The sequence below is a fragment of the Sarcophilus harrisii genome, chromosome 1, assembly GCF_902635505.1.
Source record: "Sarcophilus harrisii chromosome 1, mSarHar1.11, whole genome shotgun sequence".
Lineage (NCBI taxonomy): Eukaryota > Metazoa > Chordata > Mammalia > Dasyuromorphia > Dasyuridae > Sarcophilus > Sarcophilus harrisii.
In genome coordinates, this window is record NC_045426.1 from 367,557,135 (window position 1) to 367,584,405 (window position 27,271).

General features: G+C 37.0%; 1 protein-coding gene across 1 annotated transcript; it reads right to left on the reverse strand.

The window, feature by feature from the left end:
* Window positions 1-1,796: 1,796 nt before the first annotated feature.
* On the reverse strand, window positions 1,797-26,784 carry LOC100928703 (urea transporter 2-like). The gene is made up of 9 exons (XM_031946009.1): window positions 26,337-26,784; window positions 23,548-23,725; window positions 21,313-21,502; window positions 16,463-16,591; window positions 11,138-11,330; window positions 6,485-6,632; window positions 5,573-5,707; window positions 3,829-3,878; window positions 1,797-3,378 (listed from the first exon to the last, which is right to left on the reverse strand). Exons 1-9 carry the CDS (start codon window positions 26,508-26,510, stop codon window positions 3,196-3,198), a joined length of 1,380 nt encoding a protein of 459 aa, XP_031801869.1. The 5' UTR covers window positions 26,511-26,784; the 3' UTR covers window positions 1,797-3,195.
* Window positions 26,785-27,271: the final 487 nt, after the last annotated feature.

A 27,271-nucleotide genomic window follows, 5' to 3' on the forward strand; every position in this document is an offset into this window, starting at 1 on the left:
TTCATGCTTAAAGAATCCTACGGTTGAGTTCATATATGTATATATAATCCTGCTATATAGAGAGATGCTGAAAGGTTTCTGAAGGCAAAGGTTCTGCCTTTTTTCATCTTTTTTTCCTGAAGAATTGAATTGTTTTTGTTTGAGATTGAAGAGAGAGCTTGAAATAACAAACAAGCATCTGACATGATGCCTTAAAAAAGAAAAATTATTGATGGAGAATGGAAAGGATGTAGCATTGGAGTAGAGGGTGAAAGGGCAGATCATGACTTTTCCCAAAGGAGTTTATATAGTGTTTCCCATCAAAATGGTCTAGAAACCTATTAAAAAGCATGACTAATAGAAAACTTTCATTTCAGACTAAGTGCCTTAAGTCTGCTCTGAAAGGGGTAGTGCCATTTCTCACCTTGTGAGAAATCGTAACTACAAAAAGGCTATCAGGCCTTGTCAGTGATCTAGCTTCATAAATAGGTGGATAAAGGACTTTGACTTTGGGATTGGACTTTCGAAATTTCTTGCATAAAAATGTTTCTTTTCCTTGTTGTCTATCTTATGTTAATATCTTCATTCCTTTGCTTCTTCAAGGATTTTTGGTCTTCCAGAATCCCTAGTTCAGATTCAGATGTACCTGGGAAAGACCATACCTTATGCTGTTTTTACCTGACTGACATCTCAAATCTAGCAATACCTTATCAAGGAGTGGTTGGTAGCTGTTCAACAGTAATACTGCGGATGCAATGGATGCATAAGAAAAGATAGGACTGTCCTGAAGGAGAGATGTTGGCAAGAGAGATTGGAAGGCACCTAAGACAAAAATCACTTACTCATAATTCACCTGAGGGCCATCCCTGGTGCTGGGAACCCTGATATCCTTCTGTGGAGTTCTGTCATTTTAGGAGTTGATATTAAAAAAAAAAAAAAAGCAAAAACAAAAAACAACTTGCTCTCTTCTTTCCTTTCCTCCCAATTTTTGAATACAGCTGAGTGAGGGATTAAGGAGAATATTAGGTTCCCAATTCTAACTTTTTCTTTCTTCATGGCTAGACTTGGGAGTAGGCTGGCACTGAAATAAACTATTCTCAAGTCCAGGTACAGACTTTCTCATTCATATCAGAGGAGAAAATATAGTAGTATTTTATACTTTTAAAAATGCTTATACATTTAATATTTTATTCATTCCTCAAGAAAATACTTAACAGAGGGGCAGGTCAGACACACATTAGTATATTCATTTGGCAGATGAGGAAATTGAACCACAAAGTAGTTTGTCTAAGGTCTTGCAGCAAATTTGTAGTGAAGAACTTTGGGGTGCTGACCAGGGTATTGTACTCTATATTATAGTATTTCCTTCTATATTGTATGCTCAGTGCAACATAATCATCATTCAACTGAAGTCCACAAAAGGTAAGACAATTGTAAATGTCCAAGGATGGAACTCCTGTTGTGTCTGAATCTCTAATCTCAATATTCTGTGCCATCCCTGGTAATGGGTCATTTAGTTTCTTCTGAAACACTTTCATTGATGGGGAGCTCTCTTCCTTCCTTCCTTCCTTCCTTCCTTCCTTCCTTCCTTCCTTCCTTCCTTCCTTTCTTCCTTTCTTTTTCTTTTTTCCTTTCTTTCTTTCTTTCTTTCTTTCTTTCTTTCTTTCTTTCTTTCTTTCTTGTCTTTTGTTTTTCTTTTCTTCCTTCCTTTCTGTCTTCTCTCCCTTTCTTTCTTTCTTTCTGTCCTCTTTCCCTCTCTCCCTTCCTTCCTTCCTTCCTTCCTTCCTTCCTTCCTTCCTTCCTTCCTTCCTTCCTTCCTTCCTTGTTACAGGCACATTTTATTTATTTATTTTTATTTCTTTCTCTTATTTCTTAAAAATGTCTATTCAATTACCCATGGTATGAGACTGCCTTAGTTTTGATTCATTCCTTGCCCTCATATTTAGAAATGAGACTTATTGTTATGGATGCCAGACTTTCAGACCATGTTGCTGGATCCACAGAATGAATGCTGCCTGGTTTCCCCCCTTCCCTCCCCATTGCATTTTGCATATTTGATATAAGTAAAGATTAAATTCTGGTTAATGGCAAGGAAAAACAATTATAAAATTAATAAATGAAAGTTTAGTGTTAAGGCTAAGATTGCAGATTTTGAGTTAGTAGGCACTTTAGAGATTATTTACTCCAATTTTTTTGTGTGTGTTTCAGCTGAGGAAACTGAGTGTATAGAGGTAGCATTTTGCCTCAGGTCACACGGGAAAGTAAGCTAAATTTTTAGTTCAAGCTATCTGATCATATCCAGCACACTTCCCTGGGCTGCTCTTTGGTTATAAATGGGATGCTACCTCTTTCTTCAATCACTAATGACCTTTGATTAAAATGTGAGTTTCTTTAAGTCAGTTTGAATTTCCTCCTATTAGACTAGGTCAACAACTTCTCAGACTGACAACTGCACCCAAACATTTGACTTAAGCTAACAAATGATTAACATCCTGAATAGATATATAAATAACATTCTGATTAATGGATTTGTTGCTTTCCTTTCTGCTACTGAGAGTTGGCTAATCTTTAATGCTCATCTCTTAAAAAAATTAATATATATATATGAATATATGTAAAATCACTTGAATTTTTAGATTCTCTTCCTGGCTCAGATCTGTTGTGCAAAATCACCCAGTTCTGGCTTAAAACATATGGACCAGGATGGAATGTTTCCCTTTAAGGGACAAACCTTTTCTTGAAATTCATATATATGCTTCTTATCTTGACATGTGTACCACTGTCTCCCTAGTGATTTCATATAGATAGAGAATCAAGCTTGATTTTATAACATTTATTATCCAGTTAAATACTCCAATAGGATTATGTCTTAATCACCTTTCCAGAGACAAAATAATGTTTGTTTTAAGTCAATGAACTTTTAAATGCCCTTCTTAATTTTAACCACAGCAAGCTCATTACTAGTTCTCACTAATATAGGATGATGAATGGCTATGGGAATTAAGGGGAAAGAGGGAGGAAAAAATCATCTTCAATGAAAAGTGAGTTACAGATTTTTTTTGGTGGTGGGGATAAGGGTTGTTACACGAATATGAGATGGTAAAGAGAGATTAGCATCATGGGATGTAATAGATGATTTGCATGTGTTTAACATTGGAAGGAGATGACATGGGAGAACACAGAAAAAAGAACTTTTTTTTAAAAATGGGGCCCAGACTAATCACCAGTGGGGCGTTTCTCTTCTTCTATGTTTCTCACTGTCAGGTAATAGATCCGGTTGGCTTCTGGGTATGTGACTTTGCTGAGTGGCAGCTTGTAGATGGCAGGATTGTTGGTTGTCAGAAGCAGGAAAATGAGGGTGGAGAGGCAGAAGGGCCAGGTACCAGGTGGCAAGCCAATCTGAAAATAAGAATATCAGGTTTTGGGGGCTCACTGTCAAATCTTTTGATTTTTCTGATGGGAATGGAGGAATGGGGGTTCATCCACAGAAGACATATATGAAGGATATGAAAAAAAAAGAGTAAATCTCAACTCTTTTCAGTGGACAAATGGGACCTATCAGAATTCAGGCTTGGAAGAACTCTGCTATAAGATCTAAGGTCCTGGTGCCTTTGGGTATTTGTTTCCCGGGATTTTTCAGCTCATTGTTTACATGGGCACTTTATTGAGACTCCAGAGAAATGTTTCTTATACCATTCTCTTCCGACCATAGCATACATACCACACACATGCATGTGAACCCTTTTGAGGTACAGAGACAAATATGACTCATTTATATATTTAAACAGAAACATGGACACAACCATTAATATTAAAAGTACATATTTACCCAAGAAATTCCATACTTACCACTGACATCATGTTGGCGAGAGCTGCTCCCATGTAGGCACAGAATAATGCTAGGAAGAGAAGATTAATCAGTCAGAGGGAGGGAGCCCTTGGTAGGAGATCCAGTTATCTACAAGTCCTTCCTGCAGAATGGAGGCAGATGCTTGCAACCCTGGCCCCCTCTCCTTACACACTGACATAAGGTACATATTTCTTCTTTTCAACCCTTGTTAACCATAGATTTAGAGGCAGATAAGACCTCCATTCTAACCCTTTGATCTTACAGTTGAAGAATCTGAGGTCCACATTGGTTAATATCACATAAAAGCAAGCCTCAGAGACAGGATTAGAATTTGTGTCCTCTGACTCCAAATCCAGCAGACTTTCCACTGTGCTTGTGATCTGTAATACTTGCCATCTACAAATCAATTAACCTATCTGACCCTCAGTTTGTTTACCTGTAAAATGGGCATGATGATAATTTGTATTACTTATATAGGACACAAGATTTTTGTGAGGAAGATATTTTAAAAACCATCAGGAAAACTTTATTTCAAATCAAATTTTAAGACATTCCCTAGCTGGGTGATCCTGGACAAGCTACTTAACTGTTGTCTGCCCCGGCAAGAATCATACCTACCTCCAAAGCTGCTGTGAGGATCAGATGAGATAATATTTGTAAAGGGTTTATTTTTTAGCACAGTGCTCGGCACATAGCAGGAGCTGTATAAATTCTTATTCCTTTTTCTCCCTTTCTCCTTCCCTGGTTCATATTATAGTTGCCTTTTGTTGCTAGTTCTGTTTTCTCCCTTTTATATCTTCTCTCCCTAATTAGATTATAAGCTAATTCTTGAAGACAGGAACTGTGGCTTATGCTTTTTGAAATGTGTTCCATCCCTAGCATGGAGCTGGGTACAGAGATGGTGATGCTAACTACTTGTAGCTTGGTTGTTTGACTAAGGTAGTGATTTCCTTATAACTAGAGGTCTTCAAAGAGCAGTTAAATGAGGTTGGGTGAGATTTCTTGATATAAGTCTCAGTTTCCTAATCTATAAAATGAGAATCATACCTTCAAGATGTATCTCATGGGACTGTTGCAAAGAAAATATTTTGTCTAATTTTAAATTGCTATAGAAATTCAAATCACCATCCACCATGTGTTTACTGCCCCTAGCACATAACTTCTTCATCACTATTTCTGCAGTTTTATTCATGGATTTCTCCTGCATGGAGTTCTCCCACTGTCTTGCTCTTCCTCAAGCATCCACCCAAGCTCCACTTCTTTCTGTATCCCCTAAAGCACCTAGCATACAGAAAGCTGATAATACAGTAGATATCAATATATATTTGCAGCCTACTGAATGTCACAAAGTATGTTCTTTATCTTGTTTGTGTCTGTAGGATGAGACAAGGTTCCATTGGAATGATGCCTTAAATATTCTTATTGCTGGTAATGTTTTCAATGTGCTTTCAAATATTTTGCCTTGTTCATCTATATCACTTCTTTGGGAGGTATGTTGGATGGGTATTATCTCCATTTGACAAATGGGGAAATCAAGGCCCACAGAGTTGAAGCAATTGCCCCAGAGTCACATAGATGGCGAGTATAATTTCTTTGGGTCTTAATTCCCTCATCTGTAAAATGAAGGAGTTGGATTGTACAATCTCTACAAATCTTTCAACATCTAAATCTATGACTTTAAGTGTGTATTTTGTGACTAAGAATAAGTAGAGCCCCTTGGCCCTGAGATCCTAGAATACCTACCACAAATGAGTGCCAGGAGGTGTGTCTGCCAGGTGAGGGCATAGAACATCCCGCCAATGGCAACACAAGAGAGGACACAATTGTAGCTCCACAGGCCCATGTAGATGGTTGCAAAGGGTGTGGCCACTGTCAGGGCTGTGGAGCAAGATGGAGTATTTTTATTAGGCCCTTGTAGTAAATTCCATGAGTGTGATTGTCCCATCATCCCCATCTTCACCACCACAAAAACACCCACAGGAATAAATTCAAAGGTCATCCTAACTTAAGAACCTAGAAATTGGGGAATGGGACATGGGAAAGAAGCCAAATGACTTTCCTGTTAAGCTTCGTGGTCTGCCTCTGTTTACTTATTGTCCTTTCTTGGTCACATGGCAATTCATCTTTTCTATGAAAATGTTTTATATCAAAACTTTTTCTACTGAAATCAAATCCAAATTTGGGGTCATTCTAATTATTATTGCAGACCACTCTCCTGCCTACAATACTTTGCTTTCTCCTATAAATCTCCATTCATTTTAAAAACTTGGCTCAAAACTCCACTTTCCAGGAAGCCTTCTAGATTCACTCTCCTTTTTGTCCCCAAGCCTCCTCTACACATTAATGTGTTCCATTTGCACTAAATTTGCTAGTACAAACTTTTTAAGTCTCCAGATCTTTTCTTTCCCATGGTTTATGTTTATGTGTGCCCTCTCCAAACTGATAGCTGGCTTCTTAAAGGAAGAGAGTCCATCTTCATTTAGTTTCACATCCTTCTGTGGTACCTAATATGTATCTACTGGTCACTCAATACAGAAAAGAAATGGCAACCTCACCCATGATTTTATAGATAACTCTTCAGAGAATTGGGATGAGGGGCAGGAACAACCATTTGTAAAAAGAATCCCCTAAAGTTGTAAAGTGTATTCACTCTACCTGCCAGCATGCCCACAGCTGAGCCAATAGTCGCATGGAGACAAATGAGTGGCGAGGAAATGAACAAAGCCACCAGGAACACACCGCCTGTCCAGGGATTGCTGCAGCCGTACACCTGACCGACCCCCACGGGAATGGCTTGTAAGAGCTGCAAAATCAACAGAAAGGACGGCAGGTCACCACGGAGCATGGACTGCTGCACATGTGTGTTGTTTGGGCCACACCTTGGGGAAGTAATGAAGTGGAACAAGGTGGCAATGGGCCCCCACTTGTGGGAAAAAGGAGTTAGCTAACAGGGAGAGAGCTCTTCCCTCTGCCAGTGGCGGGACATTCCCATATCCTAGGCATGATTCCTGGGCAGCCAGCCCAAGCATAGGAGCTTTAGGACAAGTTTCTTTTTTTCTCAATAGCATTTTATTTTTCCACAAATATGTAAAGATAATTTTCAGCATTTATTTCTGAAAGATTTTCTTTTCTAAACTCCTCTCTCTTCTACCCCAAAACAGCAAGCAATCTGATATAGGTTAAACATGTATAATACTAGAAGGCAAGTTTCCAAGGTCTTTGGGACTTTCATCTTGAGAGGGAAAGTTCAATGATATATGATAGAGCTTCTAAGGCATTGAAGAATCTCCTTAAAAACTTGATACCTGGGGAGTTATTTGACTGGGAGAGGATTTTGAGATCATCTAATCCAGGGCTTCTTAAACTTTTTCCATTCACTACCACTTTTCACCTAAGAAATTTTTACCCAATCCTGGTATATAATTATATAAAATAGGTATACAAATTAAACAGACTGATAATAAATCAATATTTCATGACCCTTACATTCAGTTTGTGACTCTCTCATGACCCACAGTTTAAGAAGCTTTGATCTAACCCAGCCTCTTTATTTTATAGGGAAGGAAAATGAAGTGAAGTAATTTGCCCAAAGATACATAGCTGGTAGGAGTGCCAATGCCAGAACCCAGGGCTCAGCAGGGCGGAGATGGTTTTGACTTTTTTTTCCTTCTTATATCTTTACAATTGAATAGAATCTCTAGCAAATAGTAAGTACTTAATCAATGTATGTTGTTGACGTGATTTTTCCCTTTTAGCCTCTTAATTGAGCCAAGATTAACTACCAATCATAGCTTATTGCGTAGCTACTTATGGCTAGTTCTGGATTCTGTGAGGTATACAAGAGATAAAGACTTCCCTCTTTCCCTCACAAAACTCGTGTCAAGTCAACACATGATAGAAAGGATGATAGAAAGCATTCCATAGTTCTTGAGGTGGAGCTTGACAGGATGGAAATTAGGAAGGTGAATAGGCTGAACTGGATTGGGAAATAAGGACAATTAGAGACAATAGTGGCAATACAAGAATGTGGCAAGGAACAGCTAAACTGACATGGGAAAATCTAAGGATCAAAGAAATGACTAAGAGATATTTTGAGGAAAAAATTAATGTGAAATATCAGAATTGGAATAGAACTTGAGATCTGGGGAATCTAGTTCAATATATAACTGAATAATCTTCTCCTCAATACTATCTTCAACAGTGGTTATCTACCTTCTACTTGAAAGCTATTATTGATGGGGAACTCATTATTTCCTGAATAAACCTCTTCACTCAAGAAGCCGACAGAAAGAAAGATTTTTGAAATTCTGCCCATAGTTATTACTAAATGATCTAAGTAAATAAGATGGAGCTTTTATGTGTTTTAGGTTCCTAGCATATTCACACATGTATACAAGTACATGCATAAATGATGCATACTCCATCACCAGGACTTCTACAGAACTTAGAATCTGTAATAGTCCATCTAGATTTTAATTATCTTGCTTTCTTGTGATTTTTTGAAAAATTCTGATTTATCTCCTATTCACTTTTTAAAGTTAGAAATTTCAGTTATATACTCTTGCAGCCTGCTTTCTATCCTGAAGAGGGCTTGTCTCAGGGAAACAGGGATCCTCAAACTTTTTAAATAGGGGGCCAGTTCACTGTCCCTCAGACTGTTGAAGGGCCGAACTATAGTAAAAACAAAAACTTTGTTTTGTGGGCTTTTAAATAAAGAGACTTCATAGCCCTGGGTGAGGGGGATAATCGTCCTCAGCTGCTGCATCTGGCCTGCAGGCCATAGTTTGAGGACCCCTGGATGCAAAGACCAATGGATTGGGAATTTCTGAGAGCTGGGCTTTGATTCTATTTCTGCTCCCCACCAGGTGTGTGACCTGGGCCACAGGTTTCCTTACCTAGGTAAAATGAACCATTTGGACTACATAAGGTAACTTTACACAATCAGATTGGAAACACTCTAGGGACAAGGACTTTGGGTCCTCCATTCCTCCTTTTTTTCCTCTCCTCTTATTATAGAGGGATAGTGTAGAGCTGGATAGGTTGTAGATAGACCTTTCAAATGGTGAAAGGGTATTGGAGATTTTAAGGAGCAAGTACATTCTAGGTATGGGGGGCAATGGGTACCATTGCACATGGACAGGAAATTGAGAAAAGGCAAGAAGGGCAGCTTGGTCATAACAGAGTGTGTGAAGAGGAGGGATGGGCAAAAAGGCTGGAAAAGATGGACAAGTATTTGCTGACCCGTGACTACAGGCTCTGTGAATTGGTGTCATGATTTCCTTGGAGTCTAAAGCCTGATTTTCATTAAAGGCCTCTTTAATTTCTTTTAGAGTTTCTATTGGACAGGCCTGTGCTAGTTGGCAAGCTTGACCTAGGGAGCTTTCCAATATTCAAACACTATTTCCTGGCACCAAGAAAACACTATGTACAATAATGAGGAACCCGGATTAAGCCCGAGGAATAGTCTGGAAATCTACTAAATAAACACCCCATATTCCCAACACCTTGCCCATGTCCAAGGAATGTAGGATACAGAGGGGATCCAAAATTCATTTCTTGAGCTGGAAAGGGAGATTTTTATGAGGTTTTAAGCCCAAGCAGGCAAGAATGAGAAGAATGAGAGGACAAGCTGCTTTGGAACTGAGCCTGTGTTTGTCACCTCCATTGTAATTCATATTTCAGACTGGTCAGCTGTATCAGGGGATTGTTCTTCCCAGCCAGGTACCCCTGATACCCTGGTGTGAAAGGCAGCCAGGTGTATCTTGGAAATTTACTGAACACTACTAACTTTCCAAATAATATCCTTCCCTCTATACCTAACTCTATACCTCAAAAATTCTCAGCTTAAGAAAGATGGAAAAACACAAAGAAAAAACAGAGCAAGTTCCCAGAGAGAAAGCGCACAAAAATGTTATATTTCATGTGATAATTCATGAGAGGTAGAGAGAGTCCTGGCTCTCACTTAAACCAACCCGCTCATCTCAGAGAAGTGGAAACTGAGGCAGAGAAAAGTGATTTCCTTAACATCGAATAGCTAGTAGGGAGAAGAATCAGTTTTCAAACCTAGGATTTCTGGGTATGGATCTAGTAATTTTTTTTTTAATGTCACATTATATTGCTTCCCTCTAGTTCAGGGTCCAAATTGTCTGATAGAAAGACAAATGTTAGTTGCACTTTTCCATCTAGTCTGGCATTGTAGGTCTGGTAGAAGTAGAGTCTGGGCCTACAGTAGGATAAAGTGGCAGAGTTGTTTTTATATCACTAAAATGAAGGAAATGTTCTGCAGCTTGAGTTGGGTAGAAGTGTAGGTTATACTTTGAATAGACAATTTCCAACAATTAGTAGACTCACAAAGAGATAAATACCTCTATTCTCATGTCTCTGATTCTGCACTAACACCTTGCATTTAAAATTTTAGTTCACAAAACATAATACTTGGATTCTGGGATCTATGACTTTTCTAACTTGGTCACAGGTACATGTGGATCACTTAGGTTGTAAGTTCTTTGAGAATAGCAAACATCTCTTCTATTTCTTTAGTTCCCCCCCCAATTCTCTCTGCTAAAGTATCTAGCATGGTGTTGGTCACATTCTTTTTTTGATTGAATTAATGAATTTAATCAGCATTGATAACAAATATCAGATGGTTATTTCACTTTAACAATTTAATGAATCAACAAGCTTTTATTAAACACTTAACTGTTAGCCAGGAATTGTGCTAAATGCTAAAAAAAAAAAAAAAAAAATTAAGTAGGTTTCGACCTCAAGGAGATCAGTCTAGCAAGAGAGACAATTAATAAGTGTATATAGAGATGTATATTTATTATACTTTTACACACACACACATATATGTATCCTTTATATATTATACATATTTTATCTTTATATGTTATATAAAAGGTATAAACTACATAAAACATACAAATTATAATAAATAAATAATACAATTATAAATAGATATTTAAATATTATCTATTATATATGTTAGACACATTTATATATATAAACATATACTTATACACAGATGGCTGACATATATGGCTGTGTATACTTACACTTTCAATAGACACACATATAAATATATATATGTATGTACATGTCAATCTGTACACATATATACCATATATATACATAGCTACATAATTGTATGTATGTTATATACATCCTGCATATGAAAATATACAATCAAAATGAGAGAGTGTAGACACAGGAGAGTAGTTGTGAAATATGCTCCTGACTTAGAACAGGCGGAATCAGTCACAATATTGGGGTGATCAAGGAACACCAAGTAATCTTGGAGACACTTACCAGAGGTACTTCAATCTCATCCCAGGTGATGTTGGGCACTGAGGTGATGGGCTGCACCAAAGTTGTAGGGAAGAAGAGGTTGTAATGACCCGTGGCTGCCATGTACAGTGACACAGCAATGTTGAATGGCAGTGTGAAGACTGGAAGGTCCCATTTACTGAAGATGGAACTTAAGGCACTGGAAAGAACTGGGCTGAAAAAAAGTCATTTTATGAAAAATTATCAAAGCCACCCACAAATTCATGATGGTTTATGTTTCTTGAGTGTTTTAAAATTTATTAATCTCTTTCTTCACAAGAACTTTATGAGATTCAATTATTATTGTCTCTATTTTACAGATAGGGAAATTGAGGATCAGATAGGTTAAGTCACTTGACCATGGTCATAAAGCTATTATAGATTAGAGCCAGGATTCAAACCTAGAATCCTGATTCAAGTATTCTTCTTCTTCTTCTTTTTTTGATAATAGCTTTTTATTTTCAAAATACATGCAAATATAATTGTCAACATTCACCCTTGCAAAAACTTGTGTTCCAAATTTTTCTCCTTCTCTTCTCTCTACCCTCCTCCCCTTGGTAGCAAGTAATCCAATATAAGTGAAATGTGTAGTTCTTCTAAACATATTTCCACATTTATTGAGATAGCATTCTTAACCACTTGTACTACATTTCTTCATCACCAAATGTGTTCTAATCAGATTTACCTTTTTCTTTAGCCTATCCTTTTCATTTTCTGTTGTTTGTTCTTCAGTTACTTGTTTGTCTGACTCTTCATGACCCCATTTGAGGTTTTCTTGGCAAAAATATTACAACAGTTTGTCATTTCCTTCTGCTACTCATTTTACCAATAAGGAAACTGAGGTAAACAGGATTAAGTGACTTGTCCAGGGTCCCACAGTTAGTAAATGTTCTAGCCCAGTCTGATTCTCTCTGCTCCATCTGTCACTAAAGGAATTCCTTATTTCCAAGACATGAACAAACTTTCCAGTTCACGTAAATTTTTTATATTTCTGTCACAACTTTAAAGAAATACAGTCATTTCATCTGGAAATCTTTATTCTTAAACAGATGTTGAACATAACCTTTTTCATGGAAAATAAGAGCTCTTATGTAATGATGTAATGCAGGACAAGAAGGGAATAAACATTTATAAAGCACCTATTATGTGCCAGGTACTTGTTAAATGCTTTACAAATACTGTCATTTGTTATTATTACTATTATTAAATATTTAGATGGTTTTTATAATTGTCTTTACAGCAATCCCGGAAAGCAGGTGTTATTGTTATATTCATTTTAGAGATAAGGCTGTATTTGATCCTCATAACATCCCTCTTTTATAGTTAAGGAAACTTAATATGAAGAAAGTTTAAGTGACTTGGTCAGGAACACAGCTAGTGAGTATTTGAGTCCAGCATTTAATTCAGGTCTTCTTGATTCTAGACCTGGGACAGTATTGCACTATCCACCTGCCTCAGTCATTTCTACTTTCTCTGCGGTTGCTTCATAGAAGAAATGCTCTTTTGGGAGCTTAGCCTAGAGTATTGATTCTGATTTGTGAATGCCCAGTGTCTTTGGGTAGGTAATTCTGGGAAATAAGTAGCAAGTATAAGAAAGAAACCAAAGACTCTCCTTGTAACATCTTAAATCTCTTATCTTTCTCCTCAGTTATAATTATACAGTTAGATGGTACCATAGTGCATGGAGCACTGGGTTTGGAATCAGGGAGACTCGCTCATCTTCCTAAGTTCAAATCTGGCTTCTGACATTTGCCAGCAGTGTGAACCTGGGCAACTAATTTAACCCTGTTATTTTCAGTGTCTATATCTATAAAGTGAGTTGGAGAGGAAATGGCAAACCACTCTGGTCTCTACCAAGAAAATCACAAAAAGGACTCACAAAAAGTCAGACACGACTGAAATGACTCAGCAACATAGTGTTCAACAGTTTTCCAAAATATCTGAGCTGGACCAAACTAGTTTGAGTTCTCAAAAGCTTTTCCTCTGTTGTCACTTTTGTCCCTATTTCTTAAATTACTGCCTTTTTATACATGCAATTGTCCAGAATATCTGAGGAGGCTTCTGGACAAGTAAATTTTCTTTGGTCTCAACAAAGTTTTCTTACTTCTTTTTGTTATTCACTAACTGAAGCTGCTAAAAGTATGTCTCACTATCTTTTTCCAGGATCTGGAATTTCATGAGTAAAATTCATTTTATTGAACTAAAACTTTCCCTTTCTAGATATTTCCTTCTGAAATATAAACCTTCATTGAAAATAAAATACATGAAGTCCTAAGCATCTTAGTATGAATTACTTTATTTTTATTATTTTTCTTTCTGAACAGGAGGGAATAATGGGCATCTTGAAAAACACTGGTGCCTGAAGGAAAGGAAATACTCAAAAAAGAAGATTTGGGGAAACCCAGAAAACAAACTTTGAGAACTTCACAATTTTGTATAAGGTTGGTTCTAATGGCATGGTTTATTTAGATATATTTTCTTCATGCACAAACTTTAAGATTTACACAGGTCTTCTTGCTTTCATTCTCTTGAATGTGAAAGCCTTTAAGAAAATTCCCACAGAGATCAGGACTTCACCTATTTTTTCCTGGGCAGGATAAGAAAGCTTTGAAAGGCAAAGTAATTAACTCAGGATATTAAATGTTATAACACATTTTGAAGTGCTTCTGGGCAGTTATTAAATACTATTCAAGCCAAGTTAAGCCAATTTGTTTTAAAAGCCTCACAAGATGGAAATAAAAGAGATTTCCTTTTTAAAGATGTGAAACATAAATTATTCTCCTTAGAACTGACTGGGAGCAGGGACAGTGTGCTGATAAAAGGCAAACACAAGACCAGGAGATATGGATTTTCTAGTTCCAGTCCTTCCCCTGAGTAGCTATTTGGCTGGGCGGAATGGCTTTCTTTCTCTGGATTTAAGTCCTTATCTGTAAAATGACCTCCTTCAGACTTTGGGCCACTGTTCTGCTCTCTATTTCATGGCTTTGCCTTACATCCTGAATTTGTTTAATTCAGTGAACTCCTTGGTTTGATCTCAGTAAAAACCCTAGTTATCCTTTTGGATCACAGCTTGACTAGGTGTATGGGACCTAGATAACATCTGAAAACCTATTATATTCTGATGATCTCTTATTCTGTTATTCCTTTTGTTATTGCATATAAGTGATGTAGGCAATTATCCTTGGGCTATTAATTGCCAATAATATATCAATCTGGGCAGTTAGGTGGCATAGTGCCAAGCCTGGAATCAGAAAGACTTGAATGAATTCAAACTGACTTTATATACTTACTAATTGTATGACCCTGGGCAAGTCACTTAACCTTTTTTGCCTCAATTTCCTCATCTGTAAAATGAGTCAGAAATAGCAAACTGCTCCAGTACCTTTGCCAAGAAAACTTCAACTCCAACTGGAGTCACTAAGGGTTGGACTTGACTGAAATGACTCAACAACAACAGTATATCAATCAACCAATAAGTATGTATTGAGCATCTACTTTAGATCCAATAATCTGTTTAGTACTGTGGATATTTTAAATTAGTAGCCTTCCTAGATTGCAAATAAGACATGTATCAGTGACAAAAGCACCTTGGCCAGGAGGACCTGAGATCAAATCTAACGTCAGACATTTATCAGCTGTGCCAGACAAGTTACTTGCCTGCCTTAGTTTCTTTGTCAAATGGGGGAATAGCACTTATTCTTTTCAGGATGGTTGTTAGGATTGAGCCAATATTTGTAAAGTCTTGAAGTTCTTCATAAATGTTTATTGAATTAAATGGCTCCAAGCAATCTCTGTCCTGATCATGAGGAGGTTTTCAATTCCCTCAGTTTCATTAATTTCATAGGACAGATTAATATTCTTATTAATATTTTCTCTCTCTCTGTTTCTGTCTCTGTCTCTCTCTGTCTCTTTCCCTCTCTCCCTTCCTCCCTCTCTTTTTCTTCCTCCCTCTATCTCTCTGTTCCTCTCTCATCCCTCTCTTTTCTTGTCTTTCTCTTTCTTTCTTTTTTCTCTCTCTCTGTGTCTCTTTTTCTGTCTCTATCTTAGCATTACAACAATTCTATGGGTCATGCAAAACTCTGCTAACATAGTCCCCTTTGTACATGTGAGGCAGCTGAAAGCACAGTAAAGTCAGCCTTGTCTAATTGTCTAAGGTGTGTCTAAGGTAACACAGTAAAGCAATGAAAGAACCTGGTCTGAAAATTTTAAGTTTGCTGACTGACAGCCTTAGAGAGTATCAGGAGGAAGGAAGAGTAAATAAGCATCATTTAGCAATTTCTGTGGGCCAGACACTGTGCTAAGTGCTTTAAAAATCTTCATTTCCTTTGATCTTCATAATGAAGGTAGGTGCTATTACTAACCCAATTTTATAATTAAGGAAACTGAGGCAGGAAGAGTTAAATGACTTGCCCAGATTTACAGCTAGTAGGCATTTGAGGCCAGGTCTTTCTGACTCCAGGACCAGAGCCATCTAAATACTTCAATGTCACAATAGGTAATAAATGGAGGAGGCAACATTTAAATTGATGTCCCTTAACATGAAATCTAGAACTCTTTCTCTTGTACTTCTATACTTCAGTGCAGCCTCAAATAAGTCCTTTATATCTTTTATATTTTCTATAGGGCGAAATAAAGATTGTTTTATACTCAACCCCATTTTCTCTCAATTACTGGGGGTTCTGTTATCTACATTTGGGATATTCTAGATCTGAGCTATACCATGAATATATTTGTAGTAATTATAGTAATTCTAGGTGGAGAGGATTAGCCAAAGACATGAAGTGTTTTAGCACCTGGTTTGTATAAGCCCTTAGCCTTTCGATAGCCCTAGAACATGAAGTATTCTTTGTGAGGAGCAGAGTTGAGGAAGATGGGTATAACCATTCTACCTTACCCACATAATAATGGTATTTCAAATAGAAAACTTTTGAGAGACAAACTTCCATTCACTAATAGCTTGTACTAGACTGTGTTGACCCTTTCCAGACTTTGGCTTACTGTTCTGGCTTCCATTTCATGTCTTTTACCTCACCCTTTGATTTTGTTTAATTTATTGTATTCTTTGGTTTGACCTTAATATGGTGTCTTAGTTACTCTTTTGGATCATGGTGTGACCTGAGCTGTTAATTGTCCCTAATCACTTGCACATATGTTGACTCCATCCCCATGGGGGTTGGGGAACCTAAAACAAAGGTAATATCATAAATCACCCTTGATGATTTCCTTGCCCAAGAATAAACAGGTTGAGGTTCTTTAGCTTAGGTCTCAGGGGAAACATATGGAGCCAAGAGTATGAATTTTCCTTACCATGTCATGGCGGTAAAGGTAACTGGGAAGAGAAGCCACCAGTAGTAGTCTAGTTTCTCTGAGAAGACAGCCATCAGTAGTCCCACCAGGATACCGTTGTACCCATGTAGTCCTGAGGCAATGGCAGACCTTTGGGATAAATGATAATAATGATGATGATAGTGATAAGTGCTAATAATAGCTAGAAGTTATAAGGTACATTACATTTTACAAAGCACTTCACAAATATTTCATTTTATCCTTACAATGATGCTGGAAAATCGGTGCTATTATTATTTTTGTTTTATAGATGAGGAAACCCAGGCAGACAAAGATTAACTAACTTGCCCAGGTAACACAGTTAAGTGTTTGAAGCTGGATTTGAACTCAGATTGTTTATCTTAAAGCAGGTCCAGTGTTCTATCTCCTGTATCACTTAATCTTGAAATTAGATCCAGCAGGAGCTCTGAACTCTTTCTTTCCCATTGATGAAGCTAATGTTAATTATTCTTCTTTTCATTTTAAACTTTTTAATAAATATTTGTTGAACTGAATTGTTGCAAGCAATTCTTTAATTTTCCAGTTTTTCACTACTCCTACAGGACAAATTTCAGCATAATTACTGGTAATGAAAATAATACTTACTTGCATTTATAGAGCACTTTTACATGTGTAATTTTATTTTCTATGCTTATCAAATGTTCTGATTTTGTTAGGCAAGTAAAATGACTCAACTGAGTCATTCTAGAAAACTTACAGATCACCTAGCTCTCTTCTATATAATAATAATAGATAACATTTCTATAGCGCTTACTTTGTGCCAGGCACTGTGCTAAGTGTTTCACAATTATCATCTCATATGGTCCCCACAACAACCGTGGAAGGTGGTATCTCCATCTTACAGATGGGGAAACTGAGTCAGAGGTGAACTGACTCACCCACTTCCTTGTCCAGACGCTATCCCTTATGTTATCTAGCTGCCCCATTTATTTAATATACAACCAATTCTTGTTTATTATGAATTTGCTTTATGGTCTCTTTTTTATTATATTTTATAGCTTTTTATTTACAAGATATATGCATGGGTATTTTTCAGTATTGACAATTGCAAAACCTTTTGTTCCAACTTTTCCCCTCCTTCTCCCCACCCTCTCCCCTAGATGGCAAGTTGACCAATACATGTTAAGTATGTTGAAGTATAAGTTAAATACAATATATGTATATATGTCCAAACAGTTATTTTGCTGTACAAAAAGAGTCGGACAAAAAGAATCTAAACAGTCCCTAAGTACTAATTCCTTTCAGTAATTCTCACTGCTTTCAAATATACTCATATCTCCTTACCTTAAAAAAGAAAAACTCTTCACTAGATTCTGTCATTTACAAGCTATAATCTTATATAACCTCCCCTTTTATCAGCCAAACTGAAATAATTCTAATTGCCTCTATTCCCTTATTTCACTCTTCAACATTTTTCATTCTGACCTTAATCACTCAGCTGAAACTTCTCTTTCCATAGGTACCAATAGTCACTTAAATACTAAATCTGCATGATCTTTTCTCAGGCCTTATTTTGAGTTCTCTCCTGCAGTTGATATGGTTAAGCAGCCTTTTCTCCTGAATATCTTCTTCTCTGGATTTTCATGAAAATGATTTCTATTGGTTCTCCTATAGTACCTATTTGATCCTTCTTTCTTGGTCTTTTTTTTTCTGATTTATCCATATTATACACATTAACTATATATATTATCTCTATTTTGAAGATGAATTTGAAGATGAATGAAGAAGATATTCTTCATATTCTCTTCTTAATTCTCTTCATGTTCATATTCTCTCTCCACAGACTATTTCTTACTAATCCCATTAGCTCTCTTGGGTTTAATTATTACCTCTGTGCAGATGACTTATAAATCTATATATCTAATTTTTGATTCTTTCTTGAGATCCGGTTGTGAAATGCTTTTTCAGAAATTTCAAAGTGAATGACTTAGATGCAACTCAAATTCAACACATCTAAAATAAGATCCATAATCTTTTCCCTCAAACCCCACTTCCCTCATCTGAATTTCCTTATTTTTGTTAAGATCACCATTAGTTTTGCATAATTTCAACATTACTCTTTCTCATTCTTTCTCATGATTGACCCCTTCTACATACTCATACACTCACCATCTTAGTTCATCAATATCCTCCAGATTGGTTTCCCTAACTCAAGTCTCTTTCTATTCCAATTCATCCTCTACACAATTGCTAAAGCAAATTTCTTTCATAAAAATTTTTAAATAGTATTTTATTTTTCCAAATATATGCAAGGATAGTTTTCATCATTCACCTTTGCAAAATCTTGTATTCCAAAATTTTCTCCCTCTTTTCCCTCCCTCTCCAAGATAGCAAACAATCTGATATAGGTCAAGCATGCAATTATTTTAAATATATTTCCATATTTGTCATGCTGCATTAAAAAAGTAAGATCAAAGGGAAAAAAGCATGAAAAAGGAAAAAAAATCTAATAAAGTGAATTTCTTTAGTGATTATATTACTACTGTACTCAGTAAAATCTATTGGTTCCTTATTGCCCTCAGAAGAAAATATAAGCTCTTTATAATTCAACCTATCTTTGTGGCTCCTTGATATATTGATTCTTTTCAATACTGTGTTATCTAGAAAAAAATGGCCTTCTCCCTGCTCACCAAATATGGCCCTCCACCCCTGTGTCTTTGTGCTGGCCATTCCCCATTTCAAGAATGCATATTTTGCTTTTTTTCTGTCTCACAGAATCGTTCACTTTTTAAAGATTCCATTCAACATGAAATCTTTCCTGAGCCCCTTAGGGTTAAGAGGACATAGCCTTTCTTCCATAAACATCTTCTAGTTATTTTGTTTTAATTTTGATTTTGCTCTGTATAAACTTATATATGTACATATCATTCCAGTAGAACGTAAGTTCTAAGAGTAGAGTTTTTGTTTTTTGGTGAGTCTCTAGCACCTAGCAGAGGGGCTTGACTGGTTTATACCAAGGGGGGAGAGAGGAAGGCTTGTGTCTAAGAATTGCCCACAGATGATGAAACACTTGGTACTAAGATGCACTTAGTGTCTGGCACATATAGTCTTTAATGAATGGTTGTACCTGACAACGTGGTATAGTGGCAAGAGCACACAGGTTCTAGAGTAAGAAGAATTAGATTCAAATTCTGGTTCTGTGATTTCCTTCTAGTTTGATCTTGGACAAATCACTCCTGTTTTCTGAGAGGCAATTTCCTTATCTGAAAAACGAAGGGACTGGACTAGATAATCTCTCCTGCCACTTGACCCAATGATGACACGTTCCCTCATAGGAATCAGGTCCATATCCAGAGTTTTTTTGTCTGTAACAAAATCTTTAATGCAAAACCTTCCGCAATACTGGATTCCCTGAGTCACAATCTATTATGTTTAAGTCAGAGGGTGCATGTGATCCACAACATTCCCAAATTCTACCTGAACCAGATTAAAATGTAATTGGGAAATATTCAACAAAATAAACACAATAAAGCAGATAATTTTATTGAGTTATTTCAGTTGTATCCAACTCTTTGGGACCCTATTTGGGGTTTTCTCGGCAGGAATGGGTTGCCATTTCCTTCTCCAGTTCATTTTACAGATGAGAAAACTGAGGGGAATAGAGTTAAATGACTTACCCAGGATCATCCAGCTAGTAAGTGTTTGAAGCTGGGTTTCCAAGCCCAACACTATGTGCACTGAACCCCCTAGCTGCCCCCAAACAGATAATGTTCATTTTAAACTAAGTCAATATGCGGGTGGATGGGATCCTTCTGTACAGTGGAATGGCTTCTGTTTCTCCTGCTCTAAAGGCATCTTTAAGGAGCTGTTGACTCAGGTATAAAGAAGGAGAATGGTAATGGCCCCTTTTAAAGATTAGGCTTACGGTGCTAAAGTCATTTCTCCATGGAGCTGCAAGCATGGAATCTCAGACGTAAGACATACCTTAAAGGTCCTGGAAACCTTAGTTATAACACAACTGATGCTGAAACCTCATGTTTCAGCTTCACTGACTCCCCACCTTTTCTGGTTAGACCCAAAAAATGACCTCTGGGTCGCTGCACATGTTGCATTTCTCCACCCTGACAATAGTCCCTCCCTTCCACCTCCAGCCTTCTGTGCTAATCAAGAAGGTCTCCTCACTGTTCCCATAGACACCGCACATTCCTTCATTGTTCCCCCTCCTGTTCTTCTTTCCTCTCCTGGAAAGCCTTCCCTATTATCTCCACTTTTCATAGTAACTCAGATTTATATGATTTAGAAAGCATTTTTCTTACTTGGTGTGATAGGTAGTACATGTGTTATTATTCTTATTTTTAAATAATTTGTTATTTATATTTATAATTTATGATATTTATAAATATATGTAATTTATATAATATTTATAAATAAAAAATTAGGCTTATTTTCCAGGATTCCATAGCTAATAAGTTTCAGAACTGGGATTTGAACTTGGATTTCTTGACTAAAAGACCCTTCCTACACCACTCTGCTAAGGTGCTCAGTTTCTCAATAATTCAGCTCACTAACTCTTCTCTCACCAGTCTAACCCAATTTGGTACTCTGTAATATATATTGTTTGCATTATTAATATTTGGATATTTTTATTGTTTACTGTATCTCATACTAGCATTTTTTTTTTTAAAAAGACAATTAGATTAAAAAAGAAGCTCTTTGAAAGCAGACCTTTTGTCTTGTAAGTTTGTTTCATGATTCTTAGCACAGTGTGGGCATATAGGAATTGATTAGTAAATGCTTCATTGATTGGACATGGTCAAGTATAATAAATATCCCTTCCCTTTTGTCTAGCCAGCCACAGGAAGGGACCTTACCTGTCTTGACTCAAGGCAAGGGCAGTCAAGGTAGAAACCACCGCCCCCAGGCCTCCAGTGATTGTCCACCAGGGATTCTGGATGAGGAGTCCAATGAAAATGATGATTCCACTGACTGGGTTATTTACAAACATCACTTGTGCCGTCCCCCTCAGGACCCAGTCGATGAACTGGACAGCCATTGGCTTATCTGAAAGAGATCCACTTGACTAAGGCACTGAAATCCACCTCATATTTTTCCTATAGTTACATATCCCTGCTGCAGGAAGCTGAGATGAGTGCAGAGGATTCACAAGTGTATTAGTGTTATCCCAATGAGCTTCACTTTCCTCAACTATAAAATGGGGATAATAATACCTTTCAAAGTTAGTGTGAAGCGAGTATTTTGTTAAATCTCAAAGTCCTACAGAAATGCTAATTAAAATCATTATGACTGCTATCTTATCAGTTCCTAGGGAAAATATAGCCTAGCATTTAATTTAGAGGAAGTCAAGTCTTGAGGTTCCAGTCATAGGCTCAGTTGGTAAATATGTCCTATGGACATTTCAAGACAAATATGCAGAGACAATGGGTAGGGGAAGAAAGAAATATATTTTTCTCTGTAGTACTGTATAACTTAATTGTGAGTTAGGTTTTGGGCAAGAAAGAAAGTCACCTGCAGGGAAAAGAGTGTTGGGTAGAGAATTAAATAACAGGAAAAAAAAAACAAAAAACAATTCCATGTTTCTCAAGCAGCGATATCAGCATTGGTCCAGGACTGCAGGGAAGACAAACAGGTAGTCTAATAAAAAATCAGACAGCAGGGCCCAAAGGCAGAAGGACTATCTGTCCTTCCTGTTGGTTTGATTGTCAAGGCAGTCTATATTTGGGATAGAATTTGATGGAATGGTAACAAGAATTCTAGAATATACTTGCTATACCAGATACTTCTTTTTCTTTAACTGAAAAAATTTGGAAAGAGAGAAAAGATGAAGAAGACAAGGGAGGGAAAATCCCATGAAAATATGAATCAAAAAATTGTATAACTGGATGATTAGCATCATGCTGGCCTAGCCTAAAAAAAGAGTTAAAAAACAAGTAAGTAAATGTTAAGACCATTCCACACCAAAGTTCATGGAAGGGATAATTTAGTGAAGGTGGTATCACCTTCTCAGAATAATGTTATTAAATAAAATAGAATATATAGTTTAACTATAAAAATTTATAGTTTTATAATTATATATAGAATATATAGTTATATATTCTAAAATAGAATATATAGTTTAACTATAAACTATAGTTTATAGTTGAAGCACAAAATAGAATATATAGCATTACAAAAGAAACTAATTATATTGAAATAGTTATCCAAGCATATAAATATATATTTATAGAAAATTCACAAACTCAAGGTTAAAGAGCTTTTGACTAGATAAAAGCAAAGGTATTCACTAATTCATAATTTCATAGAATTAGATTTAGATTCATATAGATTAATAGATCCATGGAAGGTTAAAGTAGAAAGGATCTTAGAATTTATTTAGGTCAGAAAAAGAAATTGAGGTTCCTAGTGGTACATTGTCTAAGGTAGCACAGCTAGTTAGTCGGCTAAACCAAGCATAACTACATGAAAATTTAGTGGAAGGGAAAATGATAAGTTCCAAAGTTCAAGGGTTCTTAAGATGCAGTGAGAGGTTAAATAACAATACTTGAGAATTTGAAGGGTGTAATGGTAGGGCAAGTGGTAAGTTATAATGGTCCTCCATCTTACAAGGATTGTAGTTGGTGACTCCAAGCTCTTTCAAGCAGTGGATAGGTGGGAATGGGAGTATATTACCATTACCTAAATGATCTTAGGCAAGTCATTTTTCTGAGGCTGTTTTCTCAACAGCAAAGTGAAAGATATTAGATTAAGTAATCTCTAAACTCACTTCCAGCTATAAATTTATGACTTTATTATTTTCAAATATGATCAATGCTGAAATTATACTGGACACAAATAATTCCAAGATTTTGTAGGATGCATCATTTCCCTACTCATTCCCCCATGGCTAGTGTATAAGTACGTCTATGTGGTGGTGGGGGAAGAGATGTGATAAAGAGAACATTTGTGATTAAGTTTGCTAGTGCAGGAAGAAAGAGAAAATCTCTCTCTCTTACTAGGAAATGGGACCTGCCCTTGGAAAGAGCTTGCTTGAGGGATAAGGAAGGTCCTCTGGGCCAAGGTCATATCTGATGTTCTTTGGTTCATCTTACCCTTGATCCAGCTGCCGCACTCTTTCATCTCACCAGTGAGGTAGCCCACTGCTGTGAAGAGGCTGATGTTGCTCTCCTGAAAGGCTGAGTTCCGATAGGATGTGGTGTTTTCTCTTCTTTCTCTCTTGGGTTTTTCAATTTTCACCATGGGACTGTCCTCCATGGCTGACCGGAGACCCTTTTGGAATGAGGAGAAAGTAGAGAAAAGGGCACTAAACAAGATGACAATCATTCTCTATGTGTTCAGAGATATTAAGAGATGGCATAGGGATTGCTATGAGGGATTAACGCTCTTTTTGGTCTCAGCTGAAGGATCTAGAAGAACTGGAGATAAAATAGGGATACTCTGGACAAGCTTTATTTAAAACCTTTCTTTAAATTTAAGCTTTATTTTGTTCTATAGTTCTCCACTATCCATAGATGCACCTATGTACTTATATAAGTCATCACACCATTTGTCCTATGCCCCCCCCCAACCAATACCTCCTTTTTCTTTTTTGAATATGATAGGATCTTTATTATTTTTTTTATTAATTGCTTTCTTTTTTCTGGTTATACATGTTAACTTTTAAAAAATACATATCTTTATGAATCATATCGAGAGAGAAAAATCAGAACAAAAGGGAAAAACCACAAGAGAGAAAAAAACACAGAAAAAAGAAGTGAGCATAGCATGTGTTTATTTATATTCAATCTCCATAGTTCTCTTTCTGGATGTAATGTGCCCTTTTCTAGATCTTTTCCAAACTCCCCTTCATCAAACTTTTGATTTCTGGGTAATTCCTCAAGGACCTGCTTTTTGATGGATGGAAGCTAAGGAGTCTGAAAAACATAGCCAAGCTATGTTATTATATTCCATTTATATTTTTAATAGACCTTTCTGGAGAATACAACTCAATTCAAAGGAGTCTCTAATGATGGTAATTTTGTGAAATGTTAAGGGAGAATTTTTTTCCCCATCAGAAAGAACAATTGTAAACTAGTTGCCTACTCTTCACATTTGTGGGGTCAGCCCTGGCCAGCTATGGACAGAGGGAGAGCTTTTCCTAGAGTGCTAGGCATTCTCTTCCCTCAGTCTTTTCTCTTTTTAATCCAATCCTCCTTTTCCATCCACTAAAGTCATAGAAGAGCTAAGCTTTGTACCTTTTCCTCTGACATTTCCAAGGGGGCCAGTAGGTGTCTTGGGAGCACATGGGCCACCTGAGACACCTTGGGAAGTCACACTCACTCTTTAAGGCTGTTACTTAGTAAACAACCTTTCCCTAATGGGCAAGGAGCAAAGACTCCCGCCTTAAAATTATAGGTTCTCAGAAATGAAAGGAACCTTAGTGATTATCTTATTAAGTCATTTTTTTAAAAATTAATTTTTTTTTACTGAGTTTGTGATTTCACTGGTCTAGGGAACTCCACCTATCAATGTTGGATACCACTGTAATCTTTGTAATTTGTAGTTTTAATTGCAGGGACACAGAATTTGAATCATTTCTCTAGAGGTACATATGCATTAGATAGCAGAGGAGGAAACTTAACCAAGATCGCTGTTTTTCATCCCCATTTTGCAGGTAAAAAAACTGAGATTCATATGTTAATGACTGTGACCCACAAGGTTGCTATCTATATTGTTGATGCATAAGAAGAAAATCATAGATGTAATCAAATGATGTCACATATCTAGTTAATGGAAGATCCAGATCTAGTATCCAGGTCTCTTGCCCTCAAATTCAGTGCTCATTCAACTGTATCATGCTGCCTCCATTTATTTTTTGGGCTAAGAAGACTCTTCAGTGTGTAGACATAAAGTTTGAGAGGATTAGGGTCAACAAAAACATAGAGGGGATGGAGAACAGGACTGTGATCTGACTGTGACCTTCTTTAGGGGACATCCTTCATCAGATAGCATGAAGTGTGGAAAACTTATTGTCCCCAAGAGATGGTACATTATGAAATATAAGATTTATCTACATTCAGGAACGTGTTTCATCAATCATTCTCAGGCTGTCCACCCCACCTCCCCCAGCTCTCTAATGGGATCCTAGAGGTTCCCGAGATATCTGATTTCTATATTAGAATATTCTCATCTGTTCTATTATACTAGGATTCACAGGGCAGACAGGAGTCAGGTATTTCTTTTGGTTAAAAGGCTTACCAATGAGTCTTCAGAGATATGTGGCTATGAGCTCTACTAGGTTAGAGATCAGAGGGAGCTGATGATGACTGGGACAAGCTCCCAATCTTTAAATGTCTACATCAGGGTAATTATGACCCCCCTCTCACTACCCTTCCCTTGGTAGTTTCTTGGGGCCTTAACCAGAGAATCTTGGACAAAAGGGACTGTGGTTAATAATTTTCATTTATTTCATTTCATTTTTTCATTTCATTATTTCATTTCATTTCATTTAGTAATTTTCATTTTTTAAAAACTATGTTGTTTTCATTTTTCAGGGTCTTGAGGAGAGAGGGTAGTAGGATGAAAGGCAGGTGTGCCACAAGACATTCTTTGGACTTTTTAGCAAATGTTCTCCCATCTGGCTATATGAAGTGATTCCTTGGCTATTGTTCAGTCATAATAGCTATGCTGCTAACTTGCCATCTGAACTGGGCAAATCACTCTCATCTATAAAGAGCCCTTTTAATACTTCAAACATCATATGATTCTATGAAATGCTGCTAGGGGTGCTCTCCCATCCTTTCCGAATGCTGTCTTCAGGTAAAGCTGGAACATCTACCTGTATTTAGTTCAACAACCATTCTATTCTACCCACCAGTCATGAGAGAATTGTATTGTATACCTTTTCTTCTGGCATTTCCAGGAGAGGAAGACCTGGATGGGTGTCTGGGGAGCGTGGGGTCCATGTTGGACACATGAACTCTGACTCATAAAGTCTGCATCTGTCAGAGAGAGAGTCTACTAGGAGGGGACTGCTGTGGGTCTCAGACATGTCCTTTGGAGACTGGCTGCTCATTCTGCTTCTGTGATTAATAAATAGAAAAAAAAAAGAAAAAAAAACACAATTACACAGTTAGCTAATAGATGTGAAAGAACTTTGGATGAGACTGAGTAAGGAGCAAGCAAATTATAAGACTGGTTCTCTGGGGGACAGTTTTACATCCACACATTTCTGAGACTTGAATCCAATTGTATAGCTCTCCCACATGTCTCTGGAAAGGGCTTAAGCCATTCCATCTGCTTGAAATGTCCTTCCTGCATCTCTATGAAAATCCTTCTCGTTTACCAAGGGGCCAGCTTAAAAGTAACTTTTTCATTTGTTGATTCATTCATTCATTCAATAAGCATTTATTAGGTACCTACTATGTGCCACATATTATCTTAGTGCTAGATATATAAAAAAATCAAACATTCTGTTTTTCTATTCTATTGTACATATGTGATGATGGTGGTGGGGAAGGATAACTTGCACATAGCTAAATATATATAGACATAGCAAAGCAATTTCAGGGGCGTAGGGAGGATTCTGATGACTAAGGAAATCAAGAAAGGTCTTCTGTTGGAAGCACTACTTGTGCTGAGCCTTCTCAGAGCTTGAAGTGAGGAAGGAATAATTCTAGGCATGAAGGACAGATGGCCCATGCAAAAGTATAGAAATGAGAAGTGGAATATCTGAGAAATAAGTAGGTCAGTTTGGATGAAACATTGTGTTCATGAAGGAGAGTCATTTGTATCTTTCTATAAAGTTTTTCCTTATCTCATTACTGGAGCCACATT

What these genes read in the sequence shown, in the direction of transcription:
- LOC100928703 (XM_031946009.1), bottom strand. Translation starts at nt 26,510, where the DNA reads ATGAGCAGCCAGTCTCCAAAGGACATGTCTGAGACCCACAGCAGTCCC. An exon ending in ATGAGATTGAAGTACCTCTG is followed by an intron (nt 6,633 to 11,137) that starts GTAAGTGTCTCC and finishes TTGATTTTGCAG; the next exon opens with CTCTTACAAGCCATTCCCGT. An exon ending in CCTCCTGGCACTCATTTGTG is followed by an intron (nt 3,879 to 5,572) that starts GTAGGTATTCTA and finishes TTCTCTTCCTAG; the next exon opens with CATTATTCTGTGCCTACATG.